Raw genomic sequence first — 27,561 nt, forward strand, 5'->3', positions numbered from 1 at the left:
TCAGATAAGTTACCCAGCCCTGCGTGGTGGCGTGACCGAGAGTCTGTGGATTGCTAAGTCCAACAACAAGGCTCAGACCACAGACCTGTTCGAAGCATGGAGTGGGTATAGGGGGAGAGACAGAGAGAGAGAGAGAAAGAGAGAGAAAGAGAGAGAAAGAGAGAGAGAGAGAGAGAGAGAGAGAGAGAGAAATGGAGAATCCAGAAGCCAACCTGATGAACAAAGGGCAGGATCCCGTCCTGAGCACAGTCTTGGTGATGCTAACCCCAAGAGAATGAGGTAGCAGGGAAGGCAGGAAACCAGGGAGGGATACCAAATATAACGAGCGTAAGAATCCTACTCATCCCAGTAAGGCCCTAAAGTTAATGTTCCTTAAGAAGAGTGGGAAGTTACCTGGGAACATTCAAACTCGTCTCAGTAACAACAAAATATCAGAGAATACTAAGAATTCTTATTTTAACGCTGATGCTCATAACAATAAGAAAATAACAGTAAAGAAAATAGAAAATCCTTACTGGAACATTCACCCTCATCACAGTAAGACCAAAGAGGTCGAGAAAAGCGAGAATCATTACTGGTATCTTCCTACTTGTCCCAGTAAGACTAAAGAGGCAGAGTCAAGTGGAAAATACAACTGGCATATTCACACTTGTTTCAAAAAGACTAAAGAGGTGGAGAAAAGCAAGAATCATTACTGGTACTCTCACACTTGTCCCAGGAAAGCTGAAGAGGCAGACACAGGTAAGAATCATTACTGGTACTCACACACTTGTGCAAGTAAAGCTAAAAAGGCAGAAACAAGTAAGAATCATTACTGGTACTCCCATAAATGTCCCAGTAAATATGAAGAGGCAGACACAAGTAAGAATCATTACTGGTACTCCCATAAATGTCCTAGTAAATATGAAGAGGCAGACACAAGTAAGAATCATTACTGGTACTCCCATAAATGTCCCAGTAAATATGAAGAGGCAGACACAAGTAAGAATCATTCCTGGTACTCACACACTTGTGCAAGTAAAGCTAAAAAGGCAGAAACAAGTAAGAATCATTACTGGTACTCGCATAAATGTCCCAGTAAATATGAAGAGGCAGACACAAGTAAGAATCATTACTGGTACTCCCATAAATGTCCTAGTAAATATGAAGAGGCAGACACAAGTAAGAATCATTACTGGTACTCCCATAAATGTCCCAGTAAATATGAAGAGGCAGACACAAGTAAGAATTATTATTGGAACCCTTATAGTCATCCCAATAACTATCAAGTGGAAAGGAAAGCGGGAATCCTTTTGGAAACCTCTCTAGCTGCCCCAGCCAGGGCAGAGAGTGGACATTGTGTAAAGAACAATTAACTAGTGTGATGTACCGAGAGAGAGAGAGAAGAGTAATCTCGGAAGGGGAAACCAAGGTGTCAAAGACCTGATTGAGAGATTGAAGAGCCCTATTGCTGAACTGTGTGAACTGATAAAAGTAGTTGATAAGAACTGCCTGCGAATAAGTTACAAAAGTGACCGTGCTGACTAGCAGACCACATGAGAAGGGAGTCATTCTCCTGTGCCTTATTTAGTTTTGATAGTGGTAGGAACAGGATAGATTATCTTTGGACAGAGGAGAGATCTTCCTTTGACAACTGACGAGCACCCTAGTTAGTTTGCGTTAGGTGGTAAAAATCCTTAGTTTAGGGATAGTCAGGAGTTTGTTCAATAAAGTCCTTAAAATTGAAGATACACAAAGATACACGATTCTGTTCTTCTTCTGACCTGCCCGAGTTGGCTAGGACTTCTCGGAGTTGTACCCTAAAACATCTGGAGAGCCAAAGGTTGCAGACCCCGTAACATAACATAACATAACATAACATAACATAACATAACATAACATAACATAACATAACATAACATAACACAACACACACTTGCAATAATGTATTGAGACTTAATTGATTAAGTGAAGACAATTATTTCAGATTTGCAAAATGATTCAGCTGATAGCTCAGATGGTTTAACGCACCCATTGTAGGTTTTGTATACCTTCAGGGTAATATGTTCTAATACTATTATCAGAGCACACATATAACTGTGGTTGATCGTGATTGGTATTGCATGAGATATCAATTCACACAGCAACCATTAAAGGGTGCAGATCTCAAAGGTTTAGGAAAATATGCTGGTTTTACATTACAAGTATGCTTCTTTGGGTGGCATAATTTTAAAACACATTTGCAGACTGTTGTAACTCTACCATACCGACATCTGCAGGGAATAACACAAGGGGAACTCTCTGCATAAATAATACAAAAATGCTTCTGTAAAAGCAGGTGCTGTGGAAGTGTACTCAATCTAAACTGGAAACCCCAGGCATCCTAGGGGACCTTATATATTTTATCTTCCTACTCACTGGGGGAAATAAAGTCATTTATTATCACAAAAGAAGGTTTCAAAGGAATCTCATCCCTCACTCTGGAATATGACACTTACGGGGTAGTCCTGAATTAATGGACCCTTACTACAATGGTATTTTCCACAATATCACAAATATAAATCCACAATGTACACACTTTAATTACCATAAAAAACCTACTTTGTGAATAAAACACTAATACAATACATACACGTCATGCAACATGAATTACATATTGTATAAAGCACACATTTGTGTAATCATTTTCAACAATTAATTATTGTGCCCAACCTTTAGTTTTTGGATCTTGAATGTGGCATAGTCAAAATACATGCATTGCCATAATCATTTCCCACAATCCACTATTTTGTCCACAGTATAATTCATGGACCTACAGTATAGTAGACTTGTCCAATACTCATTTAATTGCCCTACATGTACATGTTTCTGTCCTTACAGCGTCTCTCTGCCAGACATTCCTCAGGGGCTACAATTCTCTATCAAAGTGCTTCAACTTTACATTTCATTAAAACTTCATCGTGTTTTCAGGAAGAAGACTTCTTCCAAGATTATGCAAGGAACTACCTATGGGGATGGAGAAACACACTTAGTCTAATTCAGGTCTATTTATGACCGTCAAGTCCCAAACATTTACAGATAAATGTCCTAAGTGTACCTGGAAAAAATGCCCATGAAACAGACAACCATGGATGTTGAGGTCCAACCAACATTCATCAGTGTGGTCCTTAATGATTAATCACCAAGCCATGCTACTCTGTACAAAAGGGGACAAAGGAAAACCCCCAGAAAACCTTCTTAGTAAGGTACCTTCGTATATTCAACTCATCATATGGAAGTGTGTACACACTTTAGGTTTGAACCGTGTGCGCGTGTTCACGCATGAGCATGCACACACGTGTGTGTGTGTGTGTATGACAGTGAGGACCTGAATGCACCATATCCCATTACTGAAGTGGCATGTTCAGCCGTTAGTGCCTACACCTTTCAGATACAAGTCCTAAAATGGATACCCTTATCCTAAACTTCCCAGAACTTGTGATCAACAACCTATTGGACAATGGGAATAACTTATACCTGGCAATTCCTTTCTGTCAAGTCATTCAAAAAGATGATCATCGGTTTGCAATATTGGGCCATGGTCACTCCCATACTGTGGGTCCTGCAGGAACCCTCACTACACTGGGTGGTAAACTCAAGATATTTCTTGCAATTACCAGTGCCATCCACAGACTGGATCTCCTAAATCCACAAGATAAAAATCTAGTTTAGATTAGTTTGTTTATTTGTATAGCGCAGCCAAACCCTGGGGTAACTGGGCGTTTTTATAATTAGACCTGCAGTAGTTACGGAAGGTTGCACATACATTATGTGAAAGCAGATAAAACAGTACAGAGGAAAGTATGAGGGACCAGGTTACAAGGTGGTCCTTGACGAGGCATAAATTAGATTACGAGTACATGCGTTGCATCTTTATCTATTCATCACCCAACTATTCATTGTAGTTCCTCTGGATCAAAATGGCTGACCACCTCCATGGTAGAACGTGGTCTATTACAGAGTCTGCCCTTTCTGTATAGAGATCCATTCCTTGAAATCGCAAATGAGTTATGCGTTTCATCTGCGCTTTCATGAAGAGTTCCCGCTTATCACTATTGCCACAAATTATTATTCTGACTAGATTTTATCAGTGATTGCCAATTGCCTCATGCTTTTGTGTCATAACCATGGGATAGAGGAAGATGCACCTCGCTCTTTCTCTCTTACCCTCTCTCCAGAAGCACCGGTGAGCCCCGTTTTCCACTCCTTCTGCTTTTTACCTTTTTTCAGAATAAAAGTCAGATGTTAATGTCTTTTCAATGGTAAGAGTTGACTAGAGGAAAAATATAAATTCGAGACTGCCCACTAATTTATCAGCGCCATTGTAGCAGGTAAAAAATGCAGCTGTCAGACCCACACCTATTACTGACCTAAAAAACAAACATACTCACATAACAATCTTAATGTAACTCAACTTGATATATATGTGATTTGAGACGAGACACTATGTGCACAAAGGAGATTGAGATTAGCATAATGTATGAAAAACTAACTCTGCTCCATTTCATATTAAGAAAATCTGTCACAAGAAAAGTAAGATGATGTGATGACTTTTTAACATATACAAAACACAAGGGACCGTTGTGGGTTGCCCAATAATATGATCACACTCAGGAACGCACAGTTACTTTAATTGGGGTGGGTTAGGGTGAGTACATATCTATTCCTAGACTTACGGGTGCAGGTGGGTGCACTCTAGCGTGCTAAAAACACATATTGAGCCACTCTGGGCTGTCTATGTGTCTGCCACTGTTCGGATGAAATTCTGGAAATTTTAATAGGTTTTCTCCGTCAGGCAGGTACCAGTGTATTTCTTAAAAGACTGGAGGAAGTCCATTATATTCTCCAGTGAGTTCCTCTTTTCCAAATTTACGTTGAAGTATCTTGTAGGGCCCTAATGTTAATTTCTCCAGGGTCCTAAAACGGAAGACCATGCCTATGCTTCTTTTCTTTGGCACTAGGTTAGGTCTCCCGATAGCTGACTGGTTTCTGTGGTGTAAAGTAGTTAGACCACATTGCTCAGGGCTTAAGGGGGCATTAAAGTTGGGTGCCTTCTAATTTACAATGGCAGCGTGGTCTGTATTATTCCATGTCCTCTCCCCTTTCCATGTAGTCAGCGGTTCTGGGCACGGAAGGGTGCGGCAGCCTGTGACCTCCTGCTCTCGTCCGAAGAGGTCTGGCGGGCCGCGCGCTGGCTAAACCGGTCGGCTATCGGGAGACCTAACCTAGTGCCAAAGAAAAGAAGCATAGGCAGAGTCTTCCGTTTTAGGACCCTGGAGAAATTAACATTAAGGGCCCTACAAGATTCTTCAACGTAAATTTGGAAAAGAGGAACTCACTGGAGAATATAATGGACTCCCTCCAGTCTTTTAAGAAATACACTTGTATCTGCCTGACGGAGAAAACCTATTAAAATTTCCAGAATTTCATCCCAACAGTGGCAGACACATACACAGCCCGGAGTGGCTCAATATGTGTTTTTAGCATGCTATAGTGCACCCACCTGCACCCGTAAGTCTAGGAATAGATATGTACTCACCCTAACCCATCCCAATTAAAGAAACTGTGCGTTCCTGAGTGTGATCATGGCTTTTTAACAGTCAATAGTGGGTGTTATTTAAATGCCCTTGAAAGCTTCTCAGGCACCAACGTAGTCCCCTGCAAAAAGGCCAGTGTCTATAAAAATAATTAGTACTTGTGTTTACCTGGATTACTTGCACTTTGAAATGAATGAGTCTAAATCTTTATATCTTGCTTCGAGTGATTTTTATTTTTGTTTTTTACTTTAAATTGAATTAAGTTGGCAGCCAACACGTGTTTCAACCACTCAGGGTCTTTCACAAGGCTAATACATTGTGTTCTTGTAGACCAGGTGGTGAATACGGTGCTGAATGGCAGGGTGGATTGGAATCCTCACACAGTTAGGAAGAATCATCAGGCCAACCGGCGAGAACCTAAGCCCAGTGGGGCACGCTAGTCCAACAGATCTAACTGTGGGAGGATTCCAATCCAACCAGCCATTCAGCACCTTATTCACCAACCGGTCTACAAGAACACAAAGTATTAGCCTTGATAAAGACCCGTGATCTCGCAGCACACGACCTCTTACAAATTCTACAGCTAACATTTCAGGAGTGCAGCTCAAGTTGATTTATAACCCTAGTGCCCAAACAACTGCTATGTCTATAAAAAGAATGCACCAGTCACTGCGATGTGAAGAAAAGAGAACATATTTTTTTGAAATATATATATATATATATATATTTCTTTAAAAAGACAGAAACGTCACATTTCTTTTGGCCCTTATTCCCACTTTTATTCTGGTGGTGTCAACCAGTTCTGACTATTAGAAACACAACAGTACATCAGAAAACTGTCATGCCTGTTGTCCCTTCTCTTCTTTATTTTTTATACCTCCTTTTCCCAGACATTTCCAGGACCTTTTCTCACTGACTGACATCTCAAACACTTGGTTTATCTGAACAAACCACACATGGAGTGTTTATGCCAAAATATATGGAATTTAAATGAAGAGAAAATGAAGAAAATTATATATGTATGTCTAGAACAGAGCCACACATAGGCAGATTAACCAGTTAATGACTTGCTTATTTGATAAATAGAAGCAATTCATTTACAGCTAAATCTCTAGACCTGTGACAATACTGATTTCTGTAAAGGTGCACCTTGCACACACAGTCATAGCAGTGGTGTTGCTAGGGAGGGGTCCAGGGGGGCCAGTGCCCCCCCTCTGAAATCCTGTGCCCCTCCTTGTGCCACCCATACCTAAGGCGAGGAGTGACCATGTTCTCTGTTCATGGTGTTCTTTTTGACACTCACTGAGACAAATATCTGCAGATCACAAGACAATACTCCTTTTGTCTCAAAGCGAGCAGTGATCTAGCAGCTTGCAGCCCCTCCCATCAGAATGTATTGCAGCCCCTCCCATCAGAATGTATTGCAGCCCCTCCCATCAGAATGTAGCCACAGAACTGCTAATGATGGGTCATTAGTCACTGAATGGTTTCCTGCATGCATTCTGATGGGAGGGGAAGTGCAGTGGGGTGTGGGTAGTTGGTGTGCACAAAAGCCTCTCTGGAGGAGTGCCTGTGACATCACACATTACCTTTCATAGGCGCCCCCCCCTCCCCTACTCTTGTCTTTGGCCCCCTCTGTGCACCTCCTAAATTTGATACCTGGCGACGCACTGTAGCAAACCCAACGTTAAATATGCTGAGTGTGGCAAGCGTTGCTGTGGTATTTTCCTCTTCAGCTATGATGAATGCTGGCTCGGTTTATAGTGACAGATGAGCCCCTCCTCCCTTGGTGGGCACAGCGAGATCTTTTTCCTAGGGAATAACACTGCTCATGCCCTCGAGAAAGAACATCATTCTCAGCCATCTGATGACAAGAGCACAGGGAACTTCCTGGGCAGAACTCTCGTTCGTGTGATGCTTTCAGCTCACTAGTAAACGCTGGGCATAGGTGCTCATGAAAGCAGCATGCGTTCTCTCTAACGTTGCTAATGTATTTTGTGGTTACTTCCTTGTGCATGCCTTGTAAATGCAACTCAGTATTAGATCTTTTTGCTGAGCCGTTTCTTATTGTGTAGGTTAACAAAGCCTTGAAGCAGAAGTCGGATATAGAGCACTATCGCAACAAGCTGAGGCTGAAGGCCAAGAAGAAGGGCTACTATGACTTTCCTCCCGTGGATGGCAGCAAATCCTTGACCGAACGGAAGCGGAAGGTGTACGAGAAGAAACAGAAGGAAATTGACAATGTGTTGGATCCTGATACGGATGTGTCGTCTCCAATGGCTGAGCCTAAAAACAGGTAAAAGCTCTTAGTCCACACTATTGTTCATCAGTAGAGTAGCATTTCTTTGAGAGACAGATAATCTGCTTGGGGTGTGTTTGCTTCCTCTTTGGGTGAGCTACTTATCCTTTGGATGTTGAGGTACATGGAAGAAAGTTGTTTCTTGACATTTTTCTTTTTCTTAAAACCTTATTTTTAAAACTGCTGTCTCTAAAAGTTTAAACTTTCTCTTTCTTGTCATTAATTTGCTTTCGTTTTGTCTGAGTCTCGACGCCGATTTCCCGAAAGTGGCCATGTTCCTAAATGCACAGTTTTTGAGGGAAAAAGAGGCCTGCACCTTTTTACTCTAATGCATGTCTTGTGTTAGCAAATTGTACAGCTCTGTGATTCGCAATAGGGTGTAGCTGAACAACATTGTTTTATACCCAGATCAGTAAAACATAGAGGGCCTCATCACGAGTTGGGCGGTAACGCCGGCGCTATTAGCGCCTGCGCTAATAACCCTACCGCCAAACCCCCCGGCGCTATTAGTGCCGGATCATGGGTTTGGCAGAACGGTTAGTATCCATTCCCCATTGGGCCCAATGGGGAAGATTTGCGGTATTACTGCCAGTGGATTTCCCGCCAGCGGTAATCGTGCTGAAAAATGGCAAATTTGCCACGGATTTCCCCCCAGCTCAGAGCTGGGGTGAAATCCCCCAAAGCCATGATCTGGTAGACCTTTAAATGTGGCAGTAATAGCGCTACCGCTGCATTTAAGGGTTACCTCCAAACTCGTGATGACGCCCAGAATGTTTAATTTATATTAGTACCCGCCGCAAAAAAAAGAAAATCACTTACCTCTGGTTGGCTGGATTCTGAGCCTTATCTGATGGTAATCCTGATCACGCAACAGTGTGTAGCTAGCTCCCATCTCGGACGGCATTTTCGTTCCGGAATGGGCACCATGGAAAGGGAGAAGGGACTACATGTAGTCCCTTCTCCCCTTCGAGGGTGGCCATTTTCTTGGTTTACTATGGCTGCCACGGAAAGAGAAAACTGACTATGTTCTCTGTCCGCTGCTGTGATATTTTAAAACTTTTTAAAACTTTTTATTTACGGATGCGAAACGCAATGCGTTTTGCAGCCGGGGAAATAAAACATTAGTACCCCGGTCTAATGGGCTGGGGTACTAATGACAATAAGCCCCTTGACGGTGGGCCATTACTGCCTACGGTAATGCCCCCGGGGCCCACAGTTACCTAAGGCCCCGGGGGCATTACCTTAGGCGGCAATGCCCTACCGTTGAGGGCCTTATTGCCACATTAGCAAACAGGCCAATATGCTTATTTCTCATTGCTTGTGTATCAAAATGAAAATAAGCACAGTGGTGGATTTGATGTTTTACTAAGTAACGTACGAAAAAAAACCAACCAATATTTGTTCCATTCTGTGAAAGCAGCCAAAGAGTTTCATAGCCATTTGGATGGTTCCATATTGATCTACCCTAGTTTTGAGGTGTTAGCATTGTCCTTCTTCTGTTTCCCAGCTTTACTTTTCTTTTTCTAAAATGTCACTCTGGACTTTTTTCAACTCCAACCCCATCATATTACTTTTGGATTACTAAACATGCCCCCGGAACTTGGGCAACGTGTTATACTTATGTACAAACCAGCTATGTACCTAAGTGTAACATTATGCCTTCTGTACAAAACATGTTTGTAGAAGTTATGACTTCAGAACCCATTCACTGTTTTTCACATGTTTTATTCTCTTTTATAACCATTAGAGAATATTTCTCAAAGCATACATCTTTGTGATTTCCTTGTTGATCTTGTACAACGAGTCTCCTGCTGGTGCTTTTACTATGTTTAAACATTCATCTGACACTAGGTATCATGTGCTCAGCAGGCCGCATCATACAAAGTGCACTCATGAAACCATGTAGACCCTTATACGTTGGAGCTGAATTCAGGAAACGTTTATCAGAGGTTCCAATGTTTTTTGGGATGTTTTTGAAGGAAAAATGTCAACTTTTTTGTTTGTTGTGCAGGTTTTGTTATTTATAGCGGTAAGAGGCAGCTAAAATGAACAAAGTTGCACTACACAAAACAGCATTGCATTGTATTATAAAAACAAAAACTCTACCTTTACCTACATCCCAAGCATTATGTCAAGTGAGCGTTGGGATGTTTTTAGTCGTATGCAGTGTCTTGTGAAATATTACTATTATTTGACAGACTTTTCGTATTTCCCTCAATTGGAAGGTTTGTGCACGTGCTGTCTATATACAGTACCAATTTACCTGTCAAATGTATATTTCAGACTTTAAATCTTATCTGGTTCTTTCCTTTACTTTTTTTGTCAATCCATGAACTGGTTACTTATTAGATTCTCCTTCTCTGTCTGTCTGTCTATCCGTTTAGGCGATTGTTCATATTTCTATACAGCTGTCACTTGGAAAAAAAAGATACGAGGAGACAAAAGCAGTCCAGAACATAAACTATAACGTGACCATTAGCTTGCTATGATGAAACCGTTAGGCTGGCATTGGCTGCTATTTATTTCCGTTCATCAGCAGCTTGCATCATGTAATAGCTAATAGTTGTAGCACACATTAGCAATAGTAAAAGAAACTTTGCACTGTAGACAATTTCTCGATTACAGGAGTGGAATAACTAATTCCACCTGTGTTTCCATATACGCAGAACAGACAAACATTAAGCCATGCTTGTATTCCATTTTCTTTATGAACTGAAATGGTTAACTTTTCAGGAAGATCAGAGCAGCCTCCTTACTATTTTCAATCACCGCATTACATACAGGTGTATGGACAAAGTAATAAAGAGAGCGGGTTACTTTTTCAAACTAGGATAGAGGAAGGGATTGGATAGGAATGTGGGATTATGTACATTCATGGAGTAGCCGTCTGAAAATAATGTTCCTCGTGGATTTGCTTTTTGATGATAGGGTGGTTTTATATTTTTTTCAGGAACTCATGCGTCCTTTGAAGCACTTTTTAAATGGTTATATACAGTCACATATGTGTTTTCAGAGGGGTTTATATGTAGAAGTAGTAAGAAGACTGTTTGTTAATTGTAAGCCGTGATCACTAAGAGAACTGATAGATTCCATTCGATTTGATGTGTTTGCTGTATCCATGCATCTAGTATTTTCTGGGCGTGTAGATTTCTCCCTGTCTTTCCATCTCTGTCTGTATATTTCTCTGCTTGTGCGTTCTCCCCCATGTCTGTCTGTTTGTCCATCGTCTATCTTAAATTTTCTTTTCTTTGTATTATAATGTTTTCTATGTTTTCCTATCTGTTCCTGCCTTTTGCATTCCAGCGTGTGTGCTTGCATGCTCGTCTGTCTGTCTCCTGGCCTTCTTTCTGTGTTTACTGTTTCATCTCTAGAAGGGAAGACACTGAGACATGCCCAGTGCTTGCGCTCTTCTGCAGACAACTACAAGTGCATTCATTTTAATCGGTTTTTTTAGTTGCATTTGTAATGCATAATTTATAGGAGCCTTTGGATTTGTAATTGGTTCTTGCAATGAGGGCATTTATAACTATTGATTAAGGAATCAGCAGCCTTGCAACAGCCAGCCTAACTAGGAGCAGCTGCTCGGTGTTTATACGCTGGACTCTGCGCACTGAGCTAAAAGCAGGGCAGTGCTTTGTCAGGAATTGCTCGAAAGGGCAGGGTATGGCATGATTTATGTCTCTCCACGTAAGAAACCTCAGCTATTACACATGTGGGAAACCCAGTGGGACAGGAGCAAAAACAATGCCTCAGTGTTCATAATTGTTTGCATTCTATAACAGACCGATATGATCGATCATTTGAAACCTTGACAGCACTGCAAAAAGGACGTGCCGCTCTGGGAACCGTTCCGAACCATAGTGATTTATTTCGGTTGTATAAGGTGCCACCAGTGAACAAGTCACTTCATAGCATCACCAAAGCAAAGAGAGGGGTAAAGGAAGATGATCACCCAAAGGGTGTGGAAACATTCAGATTACTGTAGTGCGGAGAGGTGTAGGGGGGCAAGTGCAATTATGGAATGGAAACGGTGCCTAGAAGGATAGAACAATACCCGTATAGCTCAGGCGGAGGTGCTACAATGTGCAAGGGTTATTCCGTCTCTGAAGGAAAAGGTGCTCCGAAAAGGTGAATTTTTTCTTAACTGGAAGGGGGTTCTCCGCACATCCAAAATCATCTGAAAGGTCATCGAAGAGAGTGGCCCCAGCAAAGTCCGGAGACCTGCCTCGCAGTTTCTTTCGCTGGAAGGCAGTACTAACAGCGTTTTCGAACGCTCTGCTAATTTCTCAGGAGCATAGGAAGGTTATTTTCTCAATCCTTTGCCTGTGGTAGCCAAAGCTAGTGCTGCAGAAGGCTCTATGGATGAAGCAGGACACTTTGAATGTGATGCCTACTTCAACAGGTGGCCAACTTCCTACGGTCCATTTCGTTAACGGGGAAGTGACGAAGCTGGGGCACAGACTCCACAGTTTCCGTTTAGTTTTTACATGAGGTAGGGATGAATTGTGTACTCTTAACACGCTAACAATGTCCAACAATAAACAATGAACAGATTTTGCAACACAGTGTTGCAGTTGGTTACAAAGGCCGTTTGATCAACTGGTGATTGGATGGTGAATCAAATGTAACTTTGTATACAAAATGTTTTGTGATAGTGCTTATGTGGGTTGCTTTCCTCATTAAATGTTTTTATGTGAAAATTAGAATATTGTGAAGATATATCTTTACAATATGGAGGCAAAGCTTTAGATATGTTAAGTAGAACAGGTATATTATACACCTTAATGTGACAGTTGTTTTAGTCAAACTGGCAGAATTTGTGTGTCTATTAAAAAAATATCCAAAAGTGAACGTGTTCAGTCTTTCTTGATTTTTAGTAGCAATGTATATATTCTCATGTAAATGGGCACAACTCTGTGCTAGATAATCTGATAAGGTGTTGCCTCGTGGCCAAACATTGCATCTCACAGGTCTTGATCTAATCAGTCACACTACTCAGTTTTCGAATGCCAGTGTATATGTACACAGGGGGACCCGTTAACACAACTAATGCGTTAACATAAGGTTTGCTGTGGTGGTATATCCCCCACAGGAGAGTAACGGTCTATGCATCAGACGTAACTTGCTAGGAACATCAGAGTAAACTAAACCCATGATGCACAACCCCGTCAACCAATAACAGAACAGCACTTTTTTGTTTTAGGAACACCAATATGCATTGTCAATTTGTGAGAAAACATAACGAAACCATTCAAATACACATGGATTTGGGGACAGAAGCTGAGAGACATTTTGCTAATTGTATATTTGTGTGCAGAAACTGATCAACATTTTAGTTGGGAAGGTTTTCTTATTTGAATGTCTTCACACTAAAAACACAATAGGCGCTATTCAGACTTTATGGAGGGTGTTGTTAATGACCAGTGCTATGTCCCTCCAATAAGCCTATGTCGATAATTTTACATAACTTGCAGTCCTTGACGTTGTGCCTTCAGAGCCCACTTCACAAGTTGCTACAGCCTAATATTACAATTAGTTTTGGATATCGGTAGTTTTTTACTGCTGCAATTAGTTTTGGTGTATTATTTTTGGTTTATAAGGGATGCTTTGTAATCACAGTTCGTTTTGCCCAATACTTGGCACTATAGTGACGATAGTATTTTTGCTCTTAGGTGTTATATCAGTAACCCCCCTATTACAGTTACGTAGTTTTGGCACACTTGAGGCACCTTAGCACAATCATTACTTTTGTCTGCTGTGTGGTGCCAAATGTATTCTTATGCATTTATTACATGTGGTTTGAAACAGGCAGCGGACACTGCAAATGAGCAGGCTGTCAGGCGTGGTGTGGGAAGTTCAAAAATTCTGCACATCCTTCCTATGCTGTTGCTCCTTTGGCCATTCAGCCCACCTGGCCTTTCTACCTGGAACCAAAGAGACAGCCAGTGAAGCTGAATGTGTCCCCTTTATTACATCCCAAACGGCTAGCTTTATGGATGCTTGTTTATTTACTAGTGAAAATATGTATGATTAACTCCAAATATTTGTATTTGCAGTTCTTCTCAGGGATGTTTTTAATATCAGACGACATGCGATGCACTCTTTGCATACACAGCGCCGGCCATCGTGCCGGCTCTCGCCGGGTCCGAGATCTGACACCAGATGTGTAGCCAGATCTCGGGATCCGGCCAGAGTCAGTGCACGGGAAGAAAAAAAAAAGAGAAAAGAAAGCGCCTGCAAGCGAATTCTAACTTCCTCTGGTGACCCCGTGCAAGGAATCACAAGCGGAAGTTACAGTCCTCAGCCACGACCCGGTCCTCAACCACGACCCAGTTTATTTATTTATGCAATGTTTGTCGGATACCTGTATCTGACAAACATTGCATGGATAAATAAATATACAGGTATCTGACAACTATTGCATGATTAAATTAAATAACCTTATTAACATTGAAATTATCCCACATGATGCAGCCACCCCACTGCTTTCAGATTGGAGCTGCAGGATCTGTGCCCGGTGTGGTTCAAGTAAAGGAAAACGTTTCTTATGGCAAACAGAAATCACGCTGTTTAAATAGTACCCAAGGGGGAGTTTTTTTATAAGTAAAATGGGATGCAAATTGTGCATTTTAAAGAATATTTACTCAGAAACACTGGTCAAAACAATTATCCGCATAGTGAAGTAACTTATCACCAGGGTCATGGAAGTGGTTTAAAGTGGAATTGATATATATTTTGGAAAAGAAGCAGCATGAAAAAATAGCACCGTTTTAGACTATTATTTTGGACATTTCCTTTGATCGGAGGTCAAATGCCAGGTCTTCCCCTCTAAACCCTGCCTCCTCGAGCAGCACCCCCAAACTCTGCCCCCCACCCCAGCCCTTGTGGGGTAGCCCACCAATTATTTTCCATTTCCACCACTGGATATAGACAAGACTCTTTCCTCAGCGACCAACCTGTGTAACACTTATACTTTCCCTCCATCACCAATAGGCCTAAATAGAAACTAACTACATCCCTCTACGCTCTGCACATTGTGGTGCTAGACGCAAACTGCACTGCACATGCACAACACGTCACATTATTCAGTGTCCTGTGCACCATGCACTCTATGGCTATCTCCACGATGGAGCTGAGCGCGTCGGGACGTGTGATGATGTGCAGTGCTGTGCTTAAACCTATGTTCTTACGCCACCGTTCCACTCTCATGAGCAGGTCCAGTCATTCAAACTAGGAGGGAGAGTTTATTGTATTAGGGAATGCTACCTCATATACCGCTCGCTTCCTTAACGTCATATTTTGCTTAAGCGTGTCCTCAGACATCAGATTATTGACTGGCCATTTGTGAAGGAAGAGCATTATATCGCTGTAATGGCGCCATATTAAAGCAACATGGGCCTCATTACGACCCAGGCGCTAATGGGTTAACGGCGCCGTAAAAGGCTGCGGCGCCGTTAACCTATTAGCGCCTAATTACGAGGTCCCTTTGCGGGACCCGACCTTAACGTTTGGTGTAGACCAGCCGTTAAAGTAGGGACCCGCAAAGAGACCTTTGTGCTAATTACGGTGCCGCAATTTGCGGCACCGTACTTAGCACCTTCCCCATTCCCATTGAGCCCTATGGGGCAAAAATGGGAATGGGGAAGGGCCATGGAGGAAGGGGGAATTACCGCCCCACCAACCTTGTAATGGGGTGGTAATTCCCCCTTTCTCCATGGCGGAGACGGTAATTTACCGGCATGGACCATGGTGCTAATAGCACCATGGTCTTCCGCCAGGGTCGTAATGAGGCCCCATGGGCCTCATTACGACCCAGGCGATAAGTTACCACCTGGGTCGTACATTTACCACCATGGCGTAAACTATGTTTACGCCATGGTGGTTGGCGGACTTACCGCCCCATTTCGAGGTTGGCGGGGCGGTAAGTCCCCAATCCCCATTTACCCTTCCCCATTCCCATTTTTGCCCCATAGGGCATAATGGGAGTGGGGAAGGCGTTAATTATGCCACCGTAAATTACGGTGGCGTAATTAACAACAAGGTCCCTTAGCGCCATGGATTTTAACACTTGCTAAAAGCAGGTGTTAAATCCTCCATGGCGCTAAGGGACCTCGGAATCAGGCGGTAAGGGTCGGCGCTGTTTACGCCGCCGTAAACCCCTTACCGCCTGGGTCCTAATGAGGCCCCATGTCTTTATATATTCCCCACGCTGACAATTTAATTCTACGCATAGAGTCACTCACTGCTTTATCTGTTGCCCTGGCATCAGTGAAGTCTGAGCACCCAACAAAAAACACTATGCGATTTAGATTGATATGAGGCAAACACCTCCGTGTCCTTCTTTGCACACAGATCGTTCATTCAAAGTTAGTGGGAGTTTGCATAATGCATAGTTGAGGAATGCTCTGAATTAAAGTCTAGCTGTAAATCTCAGTTCAGCTGTTAGCAGTATCTTTGTGTTTTATGGTGGCTCTTTTAAAATGTCAACAAATAATTCCTGTCACATTAAAATGATCACTTTATACCAGCTAAATCAAAACCAAAATTGTCTTTTTATGTCAAACATTGAACCTTCGTAAAACTGATTAAAAATACAGAAATAATGTAACAGCAAACATAGATCCACAAGGATATATATAGTTTAACATCAAACATAGATTAAGTATAATAATAAAAATAGTTAATAATAGATAAAACAAATCTCTATGTGATATTCCTTATTTTCCATATCACTAGTGCTCATTAGTGCAGGAACACAGTGCAAGTGCTGTCTGCCTGTCTGTCAGGGAAAGACAGTCATTGCTGTAAAGCAGCACTAAACTGCCCAATTACAGCAGTTACATTTGTTAAACCACCATCAGAGGATGGTGATGTTCATACATATGGGCGAGTGTTGTGAATACTGAACATGTGTTGAATGTCTGCTCAGCACAGTGCGCCTCAGCTTGCTGCTTCCAGCTCCTGATCCACCACTATCCAGTTTATTGTATTAAAAACTATGGACCTCATTCAGACAGAGTTTGGTGGTAATTTTGTGATAATTCGGTTACTGTTAGTGCCACTTGTTCCCGTGGGTTTACCACAGGATTACAAGAGGTGGTAGAATAGTATTAGTCCCCATTCAGACTCTTTCACATAATTCCCATGAGCGGTAATTCCACTGCAGTAATTCAGCCCTTGTTTGGCTTTAAAGTGGAGGATTTACCTCCAGCATGCTGGAGGTAAATCCTCCACATCAAAGCCAAACTCAGGATTTGGCGGAGCGATAAACACTGCCGTAATTCCGTTACCACCTAAAACAAGTGGCAGTCACAGAATTACCAGCACTTTTTTACCGCTAAGCCAAACTCGCTATGAGCCCCCCTTATCACGATTAATTAAAACACCAAGCATTGGGCTAACCCAGCCATCATTATGTCCTTTGTACAGTGCTTTTTTGTCAAAGCGCTTCTTGTTTTAAATTCATAAATAAAAATACATAAGATGCATTATCAAGTGCTCTGCGTCCCCGTGCTGTATCATGGACATCCAGGCAGTAATTTGCTTCATGGTCATGAACTTGCCTAGCCAAATGGCTGACCTCTTGCAATGCCGTAGAGTGGAGGGGGGGGGGCTTAGGAGTGGGGAGGGGCTAATAGCGTCCATGCTTCGGAGCTGCATGAGTGGACAGTGACAGTAAACTGATATTGAAAGACAATCCTATTGTCCGTGAAATGAATCAAGGTGCATTTCGAGCTAACCATCTACTAGGCTGACTAGTGACCATACTGCTAATGAGACTTTGCACGTGAAAACACAAACAAATAACAGAAGAATGACACATTTAGCAAGAACTCCTCATTTTATGAAACTTCTATAGTTTGCCTTAAAAGAAAACGTACATTTGGTAATTGAAGGATATTTTTCAAGTGAATTTCAGCAATTCATTACACACGTATCGCATTTCATACATTTTGTACACGATGTTTCATATATTTACTCCAAACATGGAATTCATGCATGTTTAAACACAGACTTTTTACATTTTTTGTGTCATATTCTTTTTGATGAATATTGAGTAACATTTTCACGCTGTCTGACTTAATGTTAACCTCCTTCTTGTCATTTTCTGTCAGTGCCACATCGCCACCCTCGTAAGCTGGTCCACTTGGTACCCACAATTCCGTGTCCCCCAAGTTCCGCAGGAAGCTGCATCCCTTCATTTCCAATGCACACAAAGCCTCCAGCTGGCAGCATGCGCCCTTCTTTCAATGTGAAGACATTATTAATCCCTGGGCACATTTTATCAGGCACTAGTTTGCTTTTGATTGGTGTTCTAATCAACTCCATGTCAGCGATAGAAAACATTCAATCTATCAATGCTTTCATTTTCAACCAGCGATTATTGTAATGCTTGGACCTGGCTCATTTATATCTAATCAGCAAAAATGTCCCAATTTCTCTGGTTGAATTACCAATCCTCCACGTGGACCAGTAGCAGGGTGGTGGTAAGAGGTCCACACATTTATTAAAAAAATAAGTTCTGGGTTTCCAGAATTGAAATGGGGATGTGATTGCAAGGGGTAAGGAGTTTGGTGTTGGGACAGCTTGGTCCCCTGCGCAACTAGTCGTCTGTGGTCAAGGTTTGGCCTGCAGTCTAGCACACGGTCACTGGGATCACTCGGATTCATACTAACATCGTTCTCAGACTAGCTATTCAGCCACCACCCAGCACCCTATCCATGGTGTCTCATCTACGTGCTCCAACGTGAGCCCACACCTCAACCTACTTAGCCTTGAGAAAGACTTCGGTTGAAACGCGCGTCGGCAGTTTTTTTGTTTTACCACCCTGGCACAATGTGCCTCATGTGTTATGTTGCACCTGAACCAATAAATATTAATGCACAACTAAAACTCAAGACTGAATTGTGAAATATCTACCCACAATACTGGAGCACCAACTCCTTGCCAGCGCCCGCAACCAACAAGGTTTTGTCAACCCACCCTGTTCTCTTGAAATAGGGATGCTTACGATAATGGCCGTCACTTTAGTCGCACAAAATGTTCTATTGCCATCGCTGATCTGGCCCATGAAGGCACTTCAGTTATTTCAGTCTGACCTGTCAGCAAAGAGGAGTTTTATCCACGGCAAAGCTATTTTCATAAAAGACTATTATCGCTCAGGTTTTGCTAGAAGAAGAAATGAATGGAGCCACAAAAAAGTCTGCTGGGGTTGTTGTCACTTTTCCGTTTGCTCACGCGCACGCATTGACTCGCTATGGATCCGCGTTGTTTGCCTCCCCTTGTTTTCTGATCCTGTAACCAGTGCCATGATGCCTACGGGTTTAGTGTGCTTTACACAGTGAAAAATAAAATAAAATGAACTGTGGGAGAACTAATACTTTTTATTTAATCCTCTCCAGTAGAGGTGAAAGATTCTTGTTTTAGTTTATTAGGCAGATAGGTGGTGCATCGTGTTCAGGAACAGGACACAAATTAATGTGCTGACCATTATGGTACAAAACAGAGTTTCTGACCTGGTTCCATTCCTCTTTATCACGCATCTCACTGATCTGATCCACCTCTTGTTCAACGTTGACTCCTTTATGCTGAAAATAGGCAGAGGTCCTGTCCCTCATTATTTAACACAGATAATGAAATTCTGCTGTATGAAACACTAAGATGACTACAAAAATGTTATAAACTATATGGCCTCTCACTCACTGTGACCAATAATGTGTGATGTACACTGAGGTGGCAGGCAGACCTTGCCGGTAACGGCCCACTGCCCAAGTTAAGGGCCTGAGTGAGGCAAAGGGCCCTTAATGCGGATGGAGGAGCCATTACCGGCAGGGCCAGCCCACGGCCGAGGTGAATATCGCCATTAGCACCCAATGTAGTAGTTTTCTATGTGGGTGCTTTTATGTGTTTAATTAAAGAAAAAAGAAAACTTACGTCGTTGTTCGACGCCGCACCATAGTTTTGTAAGTCTGTTTTCTATGTTCATGACTGTGAAGTAAACAACAAGAAAACAGACTTCCGAGACTACGGCTTGGCACACTGCAAGGTAGGCTTTCATTATTTTTACATTAAACACTCTTTGCACCTGCGTATTATCTATAATGGGTGCTTAGAGGTGAGGGGAGTGTAGGGAAGGCGAGGAAGTGTGGGGAATGGTAGGGGCGCTTGCCAGCAGCACTCTGGCTACTCTAAACGCAGGCTTATAGCATAGAAAACACCCTGCCTTTCTGAGCTTCCTGTTTGGTCGACACCCCCTCCAGGATGTAAATGTTTTTAACTGGAATCTCTTTGCTTACGGCCCAATGGTTAGATCAACTAAAAATACGCCAGTAACTTTGTCTAACTGGAAGTACATTTTGTTTCTGGAATCAGCACATCGAGAAACTAGGCTTTCCAATATTTAAAAGGTATCCCGTGATTTAATCACAAATATACTACAGCTGTGGTTCTCCCCTCTTAAGAGGGTATTCTGTAAATGTGGCCTAGTTTGTATTGTAAGAAGACCAAGCCTGGTGTTTCCAAGACACAAGGGCGAAATATGTTCCAGAAATAGTTGTACGGGGTTGCAGTGAGTCATTTTTACCAATACCCCAACAAAAACACTGCATATCAATTTAGGGGTTTGAAAACCTACATTTTGTGACAATGGTCAGTGTTGAATGTTCACAGGAAAATACTTTCTAGTATAATGGACGTAAGTACATTGTGCTCTCAGTAGGAAATGTGAGGGGCAAGGTCACCCTCACATGCTGCACTTGGATTTCCCCACACACAAATCCCAGGGAAATCACTTCTCCGACTGGAAGCCCCTCACCCACATAGGTTCATAGGTTTAGTTCACCCATTTGCAGTGACAGACCATAAAATAAAGTTTCTAATTGGGGCACAGCAAGACTTCCATTGTCTGCGTTGCTTTTTTCTTGTTCCTGGTTTCTGTCTGACAAGGAGGAATTATAATGATTACAATTATAATTGTTTTTTTATAACTCGCTTAATAACAAAGAGGTTTCTAAGCTTGGACTGGGGATTCGAACCTGTGTTGCTCTGCGTTGTCTTGCTTCCAAGACGAGCGCGTTACAACTGAACTATGCTACCCATGCCAAGAAGATTTGGTGGAGGCAGCTTTTGGTGCTGGGGATGCGATTGGGTGACACCAAAGGGGCACTGTCTCTTTAAATGATTAAAAAAAAACATGGTAGCAGATCAACATTTGTAATGGAGTGGTATTAATATTTACTCCGAATTAGCTCAAGCGGCAGATCGTAGGAGCCCCAAGTAAGATGTCTTCGGAGAAGGTTCCCCTCTGAGAACATTGGTTGAAACGGTTCATTAGAAAGCGCAATCGGTAAGACAAATTGAGCAAAAGTCTTTGGGCCTCATTACGACCCTGGCGGTAAGGGGTTTACGCCAGCGTTAGCTGCGCCGACCCCTTACCGCCAATTACGAGGTCTCTTAGCGCCATGGAGGTTTTAACACCCGCTTTTAGCGGGTGTTAAAATCCATGGCGCTAAGGGACCATGGAGTTAATTACGCCACCGTAATTTACGGTGGCGTAATTAACGCCTTCCCCACTCCCATTATGCCCTATGGGGCAAAAATGGGGAAGGGTAAATGGGAATTGGGGACTTACCGCCCCGCCAAGGTCGGAATGGGGCGGTAAGTCCGCCAACCACCATGGCGTAAACGTAGTTTACGCCATGGTGGTAAAGTCACGGCCCAGGCGGTAACTTACCGCCTGGGTCGTAATGAGGCCCTTTACATTTGATAATCGGTTCTGTAGGGTAACTCATGAAAACTTCCTACAGATGCCAGGTCACCAACAGAACACAGAAGCATTTAATGATGCATGTACCTAACACACTTTCGTGATGCTGTGCCCACAATATGTGCTAGCATTACCTTTGTAAAACATTTCCCTTGATGCTACACTCTCAATATAAGCCAGCATTCCCCTTTCATGCTATGCTATGTTATGGTATATTTAGTTCAAGTATTTGTAGTGTGTTACAAACCCCAAGCCATTAGAGCGCAAACAAAAAGACTAAGAAGCTATATGTTAAAGTGGACAGCCAAAAGACAGACTCAGGAAAAAATGAATTGATGAAAGAATCGTTTTACATGATTTTTGAAGCAATAACTATTTGTTTAGGCTCTAAAAAATGTTGGCAGATTATTCTAAATCAAGGCAGCCTGGATAAAAAATCTTGTTCACCAATCATTCCCAAATTGAACCTAGCAGGAAAAGGTGATGGTCAACTTTACAGGAGCAAAGAGGTGAAGAGGTAAAGGAGGTCTAGCGGTAATGCCAGCTTGTAACCCAGATGCTAGGTGATCATGTGTGAGGTGCAGAGAGGAATATATGAGGACCAAACAGGAAGGGAGCCCGGGACACTCATTGAAAATTCTTACAAAGCGTGGGACAAGGCAATGCTAATACTTAATGGGTAAAGAGGAATCATTCTAGGCAGACTCACACCAAATTAGAAAAAGTAAATATATGTTATTGGTTACATATAGACAAACCAAAAACACAAGAGTGCTACATGAAAATCAATTTAGATATGTTAGGAATCTGCTGTGAAACGAAACAGGACAACACACGTGCAAAGAGACACAACCTTGGCTCACATGAAGGAGTAGAAATCACAAGACACAATTAGTAAAAATCTATATTTTACAAAATCAGTGTAGACCATAGAAAGGCACACTCATTTAGCCACCAAAATATCAACCTCAGGCATTCATCCGCACATATACCTCAACACACCCTTCATGAATAGACACAGTGTGGTAAATGATACTGTGCGAAAGAGTTGCACATATAACACAGCTGGTGCAAAAAATCCCAGCTGGGGCCACTCTTTGTTTCATTGTGCACCAATAGTTATTATACCACCTGGCGTTCAACAAATTTGACCCCTAGGAACATACTTTCACCAAAGGTATGTCACAGAGAAAACTTCATCCTTCAAGTAAAAGTACAAATACTGCCAACTCGTGTTTCGGTCATCTGATGTATACGGTGTATACGGTGTATACAGTTCTTATGTGTACTCCCGACCTTCTTCAGGGCAGACACAATAGAATCTTAGCTGTTGGATGTATTATTCATGGACACAATATTGATCTTAACCAGGAGTCTAACCTGTGGAATTTGAAACCAGAAAGTTTCAATCAGAGTTAAGGGCACAGAAAGAGCAAAGTACCTTGTAGAAGTTGCCACAACAGTCAATCCAGGCACAAGTGAGTATTGGAGTTAATATGTGGGCAAGGTCAATATCAGAGTTTGGTTCCACGAGGAGTGCAGTAGCGGATAACTTCGAAGGCTACCCTATCCAGGTTCCTCTTTGATCCCCAAAAAGCCCCATTTAGCCCAGGTGCTAAAATCAATTATATGGGAAAACCTCACTTTTTGTTGTTTTAGAGGAATTTATGAGGCAACATCATCACCTTGAAGATTATTTTAGCATGAATGAATAACCAGTGAAGGTGGTGCAGAATCAGTGTGAGGCATGAGCCATAAGCTGAATTAATGGCAATTCTGTCAATGCAATTTTGAATAACCCAAAGCCTCTGAATTAGTCTATTGTGTGGGCGCAAGTACTATGACCGTAGCAATGATGCCCAGTTGGGATTCATTTAGCAAAGGTCAAATGTGCTTGAGCAACCATACTTATTAGCTAGTGATGCTCAGGACAGAGTTCAACTGAGATGTCATAGTCCAGGAAAGAGTTGGAGATAAAGTCAAAGTCTTCAAAGTAGGGAGAGTCAGTCAAACCGAATGAAAGCATTCCTCGAGCTATCATGGGAGCTGCTTCCAGCCAACTATATTTCTTTTACTAGTTGAGCTCAGACAGTATGTTTGCACCCATTTCTACAGGATGGAGTAGATGCCAGACAGATGCTTATTATGAGTCAGTTCTATGGAAAGTTTGATAAAAATGTAAGTATTGTCATGTTAGCCGTGGCATCCCATGCTGAACAATAAATCAACAAGTGTTTCTGTGTACATTTTTAATAATAGAGGGAATAACATTGCCCTCTCTTGGACCCCACCCTTCTAAGCCGTGGCCGCAGACATCATGCCGTCTAGGTCCTATTTCCAAAAAAGAACCAAACCATTTCAGAACTTTATTCAATACCCCACAACCAAAGGCAGTTTATGAAGAATAGTTCTGGGGTTTTGGGTGTTAAATGCAGAGATACGTGGTGGTTGTCCATACTCCAGAGAAGTTGGTCATAGACATCAACTAATAAGGTTTCTTTGCTGCCGTCTGGCCTAAATCCTGACTGATGCTGCACCCACAATATGTGGCAGAATTCCAACTGTAAAGTAATTCCTTGACGCCTGTTCTCACAATATATTTCAGCATTGCCTGTAAAGTTCTTTCATGATGGTGCACAATATATGCCAGGCAGATTTGCCAATGTAACATAAATTCATGATGCTGCAACCACAATATTTGCTAGACTTCCAGCTGTAAGACTTTCACAGTGCTGCACGCACAATGTCTGCCAGCATTGCCATACAAACCCCTTGATGATGCTGTGCTCACATAATATAACAGGCACCATTGTCACAGCATTTATATTTGTATTTATTTAAACAACAGGGATGACCATTTTGAACAGAATGGCTTGCATTAACACATTTAAAGATAGCTGAGGCATTGCTTGGAAGGGTGTCTGCACAATAGCACAAAGATGCAAAAAAGTCATGAGACAGTTTGAGGATGTGAACAAAGTGGAACATAGACCTGCGGTAGATCAAAACAAAACAAAACAAACAAAAACAATATAAGAAACAGGTGACTTACAAAGATAATATTAACGATGGGGGACATATGCTTTAAACAAAAGAGTACTGTAAACTATTAAAGAATAACATTATTATGTTGGCTGAAGGGAGTGGTGTGGATAAGGTAGTGAAAGGATGGGGGAGAGGGAATAAGGAGCTCCTTCTTTGGCAAACATGTGGGATTTAAGATTAGCGTTCAAGAGATTCAGAGTCAGACTGGATTTGATTGTGATGAGCAGTGGGTTTCGATGGAGTAAGGTGAGAAGGGAGAAAGTGTGAATGTGACGAGGCATGGGGCAAAGAGACAGTGAGGTTGAGTGCAGAGGATACATGGAAGTAATCAGAGGGTGAGTAGACAGGGATACTGAGTAGCAAGACTATTGATACCTGAGTAGACAAGGAGAAGGCACTTGAAAAGGTAGTGGTTGTGTGTGCAGAGCCACCCAGCTTGGAATCCATCGGTAGAAGTGGGGGAGGATCTGGGTAGGTTATCGAGAGTGCAAGTAGTAATGTTTAGGGGAATGAGAAGCAAGGAAGGCAAAGGAGTCGGCAAAACAATACTTGTGTTTGCTGAAACAAGATGACATAGCCTTCCTATAGCTGTAAAGAGCTCCCTCTGTCTACACTAGCCCTGCCCCTTCCCTTCTCAATAGGAACAAAGTCCCTTTTAGTGTGCAGCACCCTTGGTTGAGGCTAAGCCTTTTGTTAATGGGTGTGCCCTATGATTCCTGTTCCCAGGACAGCTTCCTGTGGGGAGTTGCTGTCTCTCGGGAGAGGGAGTTACCTGCTCTCCCCAAGGAACAAAGAAAGGCAACCCCCAAGGCTACATTCCTGCTAGCAGCAGCAAGGGCAGACTGTCTGAGGGAGAATACACAAAACCCTTCCACAGCTGAACGGGGGTCACATGGCTGACACATATATGATAACAAATTGATGTGGCTTGAATAACAATGAGAGAGGCTGGTCACCATACCTTAAACTCAGGTATGGGTTATATGTAATGTTTTACATGCCACCAGGACAGAAAACTCAAAGTTATGTAGTTTTTTCACAGGGGTGCATTTTTGAAATGCAGCCCCTGCACTGCAGAGACTTGATTGTCACTGTGGCTGTCAGATAGGCACTTGTAAGCTATGAACCTGCTCTGTGCCACTGGAGAGCAGGTGCTGCAGATCAGGCTACCCATGCAACAGGGCACAGGTGTACACTTTGCTTTTGGTATGGAGCTTATGAAAGAGGAATCTGATTTGTTGATAATCCTTCCAGAGGTGGAATTGCCTGTATCATTTTATTAATGTAATACTAATCAAAAAAGCCAGGGCTTCTACACCCAAATGGCAGTCACAAGGACATATTAATGTATCTATCAAAGACCCTTACATCACAGGCACAGCAAACTCATTCATCCCGCGGTTCATATATATATATATATATATATATATATATATATATATATATATGACATTGGGCAATCTACGAACTCTGATGGCGAGGCCCACAATTCTGTAGTTGGTGACATTTTAGTTAGCAATAATCTGTGCCCTTGTGGTCTAAATCTATCCCAGAAAGTTGTAATAGTATTTCTGATCATCCTATTCTATTGCTCCCAAAGGTTGACCTTATCTCATGCTGCTCTGAGGGTTTCTGCAAATGATCGTATTCTGCATCTTTGCTTCCAGTACTGCTGCTGAACACAAAGAGAAAGCATGATATGCAGGTGCCCGAAATGGAAAGAGAGTCTATTAGAAAGCAATGCACTATACCCCCCTCCATAACCATCAATGCTACAGGTCTTAATACATGCAACAGTTGAACATGGAATAAGCATTCGGCTGGTGTGGAATATGTCATTCCGAAGGTGCACAAAACACTTTTATGAGGGAAATGATCTAGACAAGGAAAATGAGGAACTGTGAAATATGTGTTAGATGGGAAATACAGTTTGAATATCAATCACCTTCTGATAACTATTAAAGTTAAGAACCAAGTAGAACACAAATAGCAAAAGGAAAACCCTTGATAACCAATGTACTTATATCGTTGAAGAAAAATGTGCATTGTCTACAGGGTCGGACTGGGACATAAAATTGCCTCAGCCTCAGTTGCAAATGGGAATTCATTCCTTTTGTGACAGACTGTTTGAATAGCACACAAGGGGGAGTTTTTTGATAAAATGCGATGCAAGTTTAAGAATATGTATTCCACAACAATGGTCAAAACTACTAGCCACATAGTCAAGTAACTCATCAAACTGGCCCACATTGGCCTAAAAAGTGGGCCACAGTAGCCTTTTTCTTTTTTGCTTCGGGCATTGCACTATTACCTTATAGGCCAGTCCAAGCCTGAATGTCAAGTGCATAGGGCGAAAAAAGGCAAACTTTAAATTCAGAACTTTTATGGGCACAAACACATGTAAGCACTTTTTTATGTGTGCACTTTTGACCACTTAATGAGAATCATTCAAGTTAATCATGCATTGATAGAGGGATACATTTAGGACATATTTTCTATAATTAATATATTCACAGTTTATATAAAAAAAAATCTCCATTGTTGTGTGGATTAAGTGAAAGGAGAAGCCACGTTTATAAATAAAGACTTAGGGGTTATGCCTCCCCCCCACCACCACCCAAAACGGCCAAAATAAGTAAAATTCACTTAAAACCAAACCTAGCATTTCAATCACACACCACAGAGATAGACATAGTGCATAGGGGATTTAGGTATAGATGGGAAGGGGGTACAGTAGAAATCGTTGTAGGGTCTGAAGAAGATCCCATACAAGATAAATCCTCAGTCTCTGATGAGACTTAACGGGAATGTGTGGCGAGGAATTTTGGAGGCAGCGACAAAGCACTACCAGTCCCCAAAGCAGAATCTGAAGCAGTGAAATCGGTGCGAAGGGATTC

The 27,561-nt window shown here is 42.1% G+C and overlaps 1 protein-coding gene across 3 annotated transcripts in view; it reads left to right on the plus strand.

The window, feature by feature from the left end:
• KIAA1549L (KIAA1549 like) overlaps positions 1–27,561 on the plus strand; it is a 739,655-nt gene that overhangs the window by 567,328 nt on the left and 144,766 nt on the right. For all 3 annotated transcript variants that reach the window (XM_069623580.1, XM_069623581.1, XM_069623582.1), the window contains one exon: positions 7,631–7,851. In XM_069623580.1, the coding sequence (XP_069479681.1) occupies positions 7,631–7,851 (221 nt within the window). The remainder of the gene's footprint in view (positions 1–7,630; positions 7,852–27,561) is intronic.

The sequence above is a fragment of the Ambystoma mexicanum genome, chromosome 11 (genome assembly GCF_040938575.1).
Source record: "Ambystoma mexicanum isolate Mex_15411 chromosome 11, UKY_AmexF1_1, whole genome shotgun sequence".
Taxonomy (NCBI): domain Eukaryota; kingdom Metazoa; phylum Chordata; class Amphibia; order Caudata; family Ambystomatidae; genus Ambystoma; species Ambystoma mexicanum.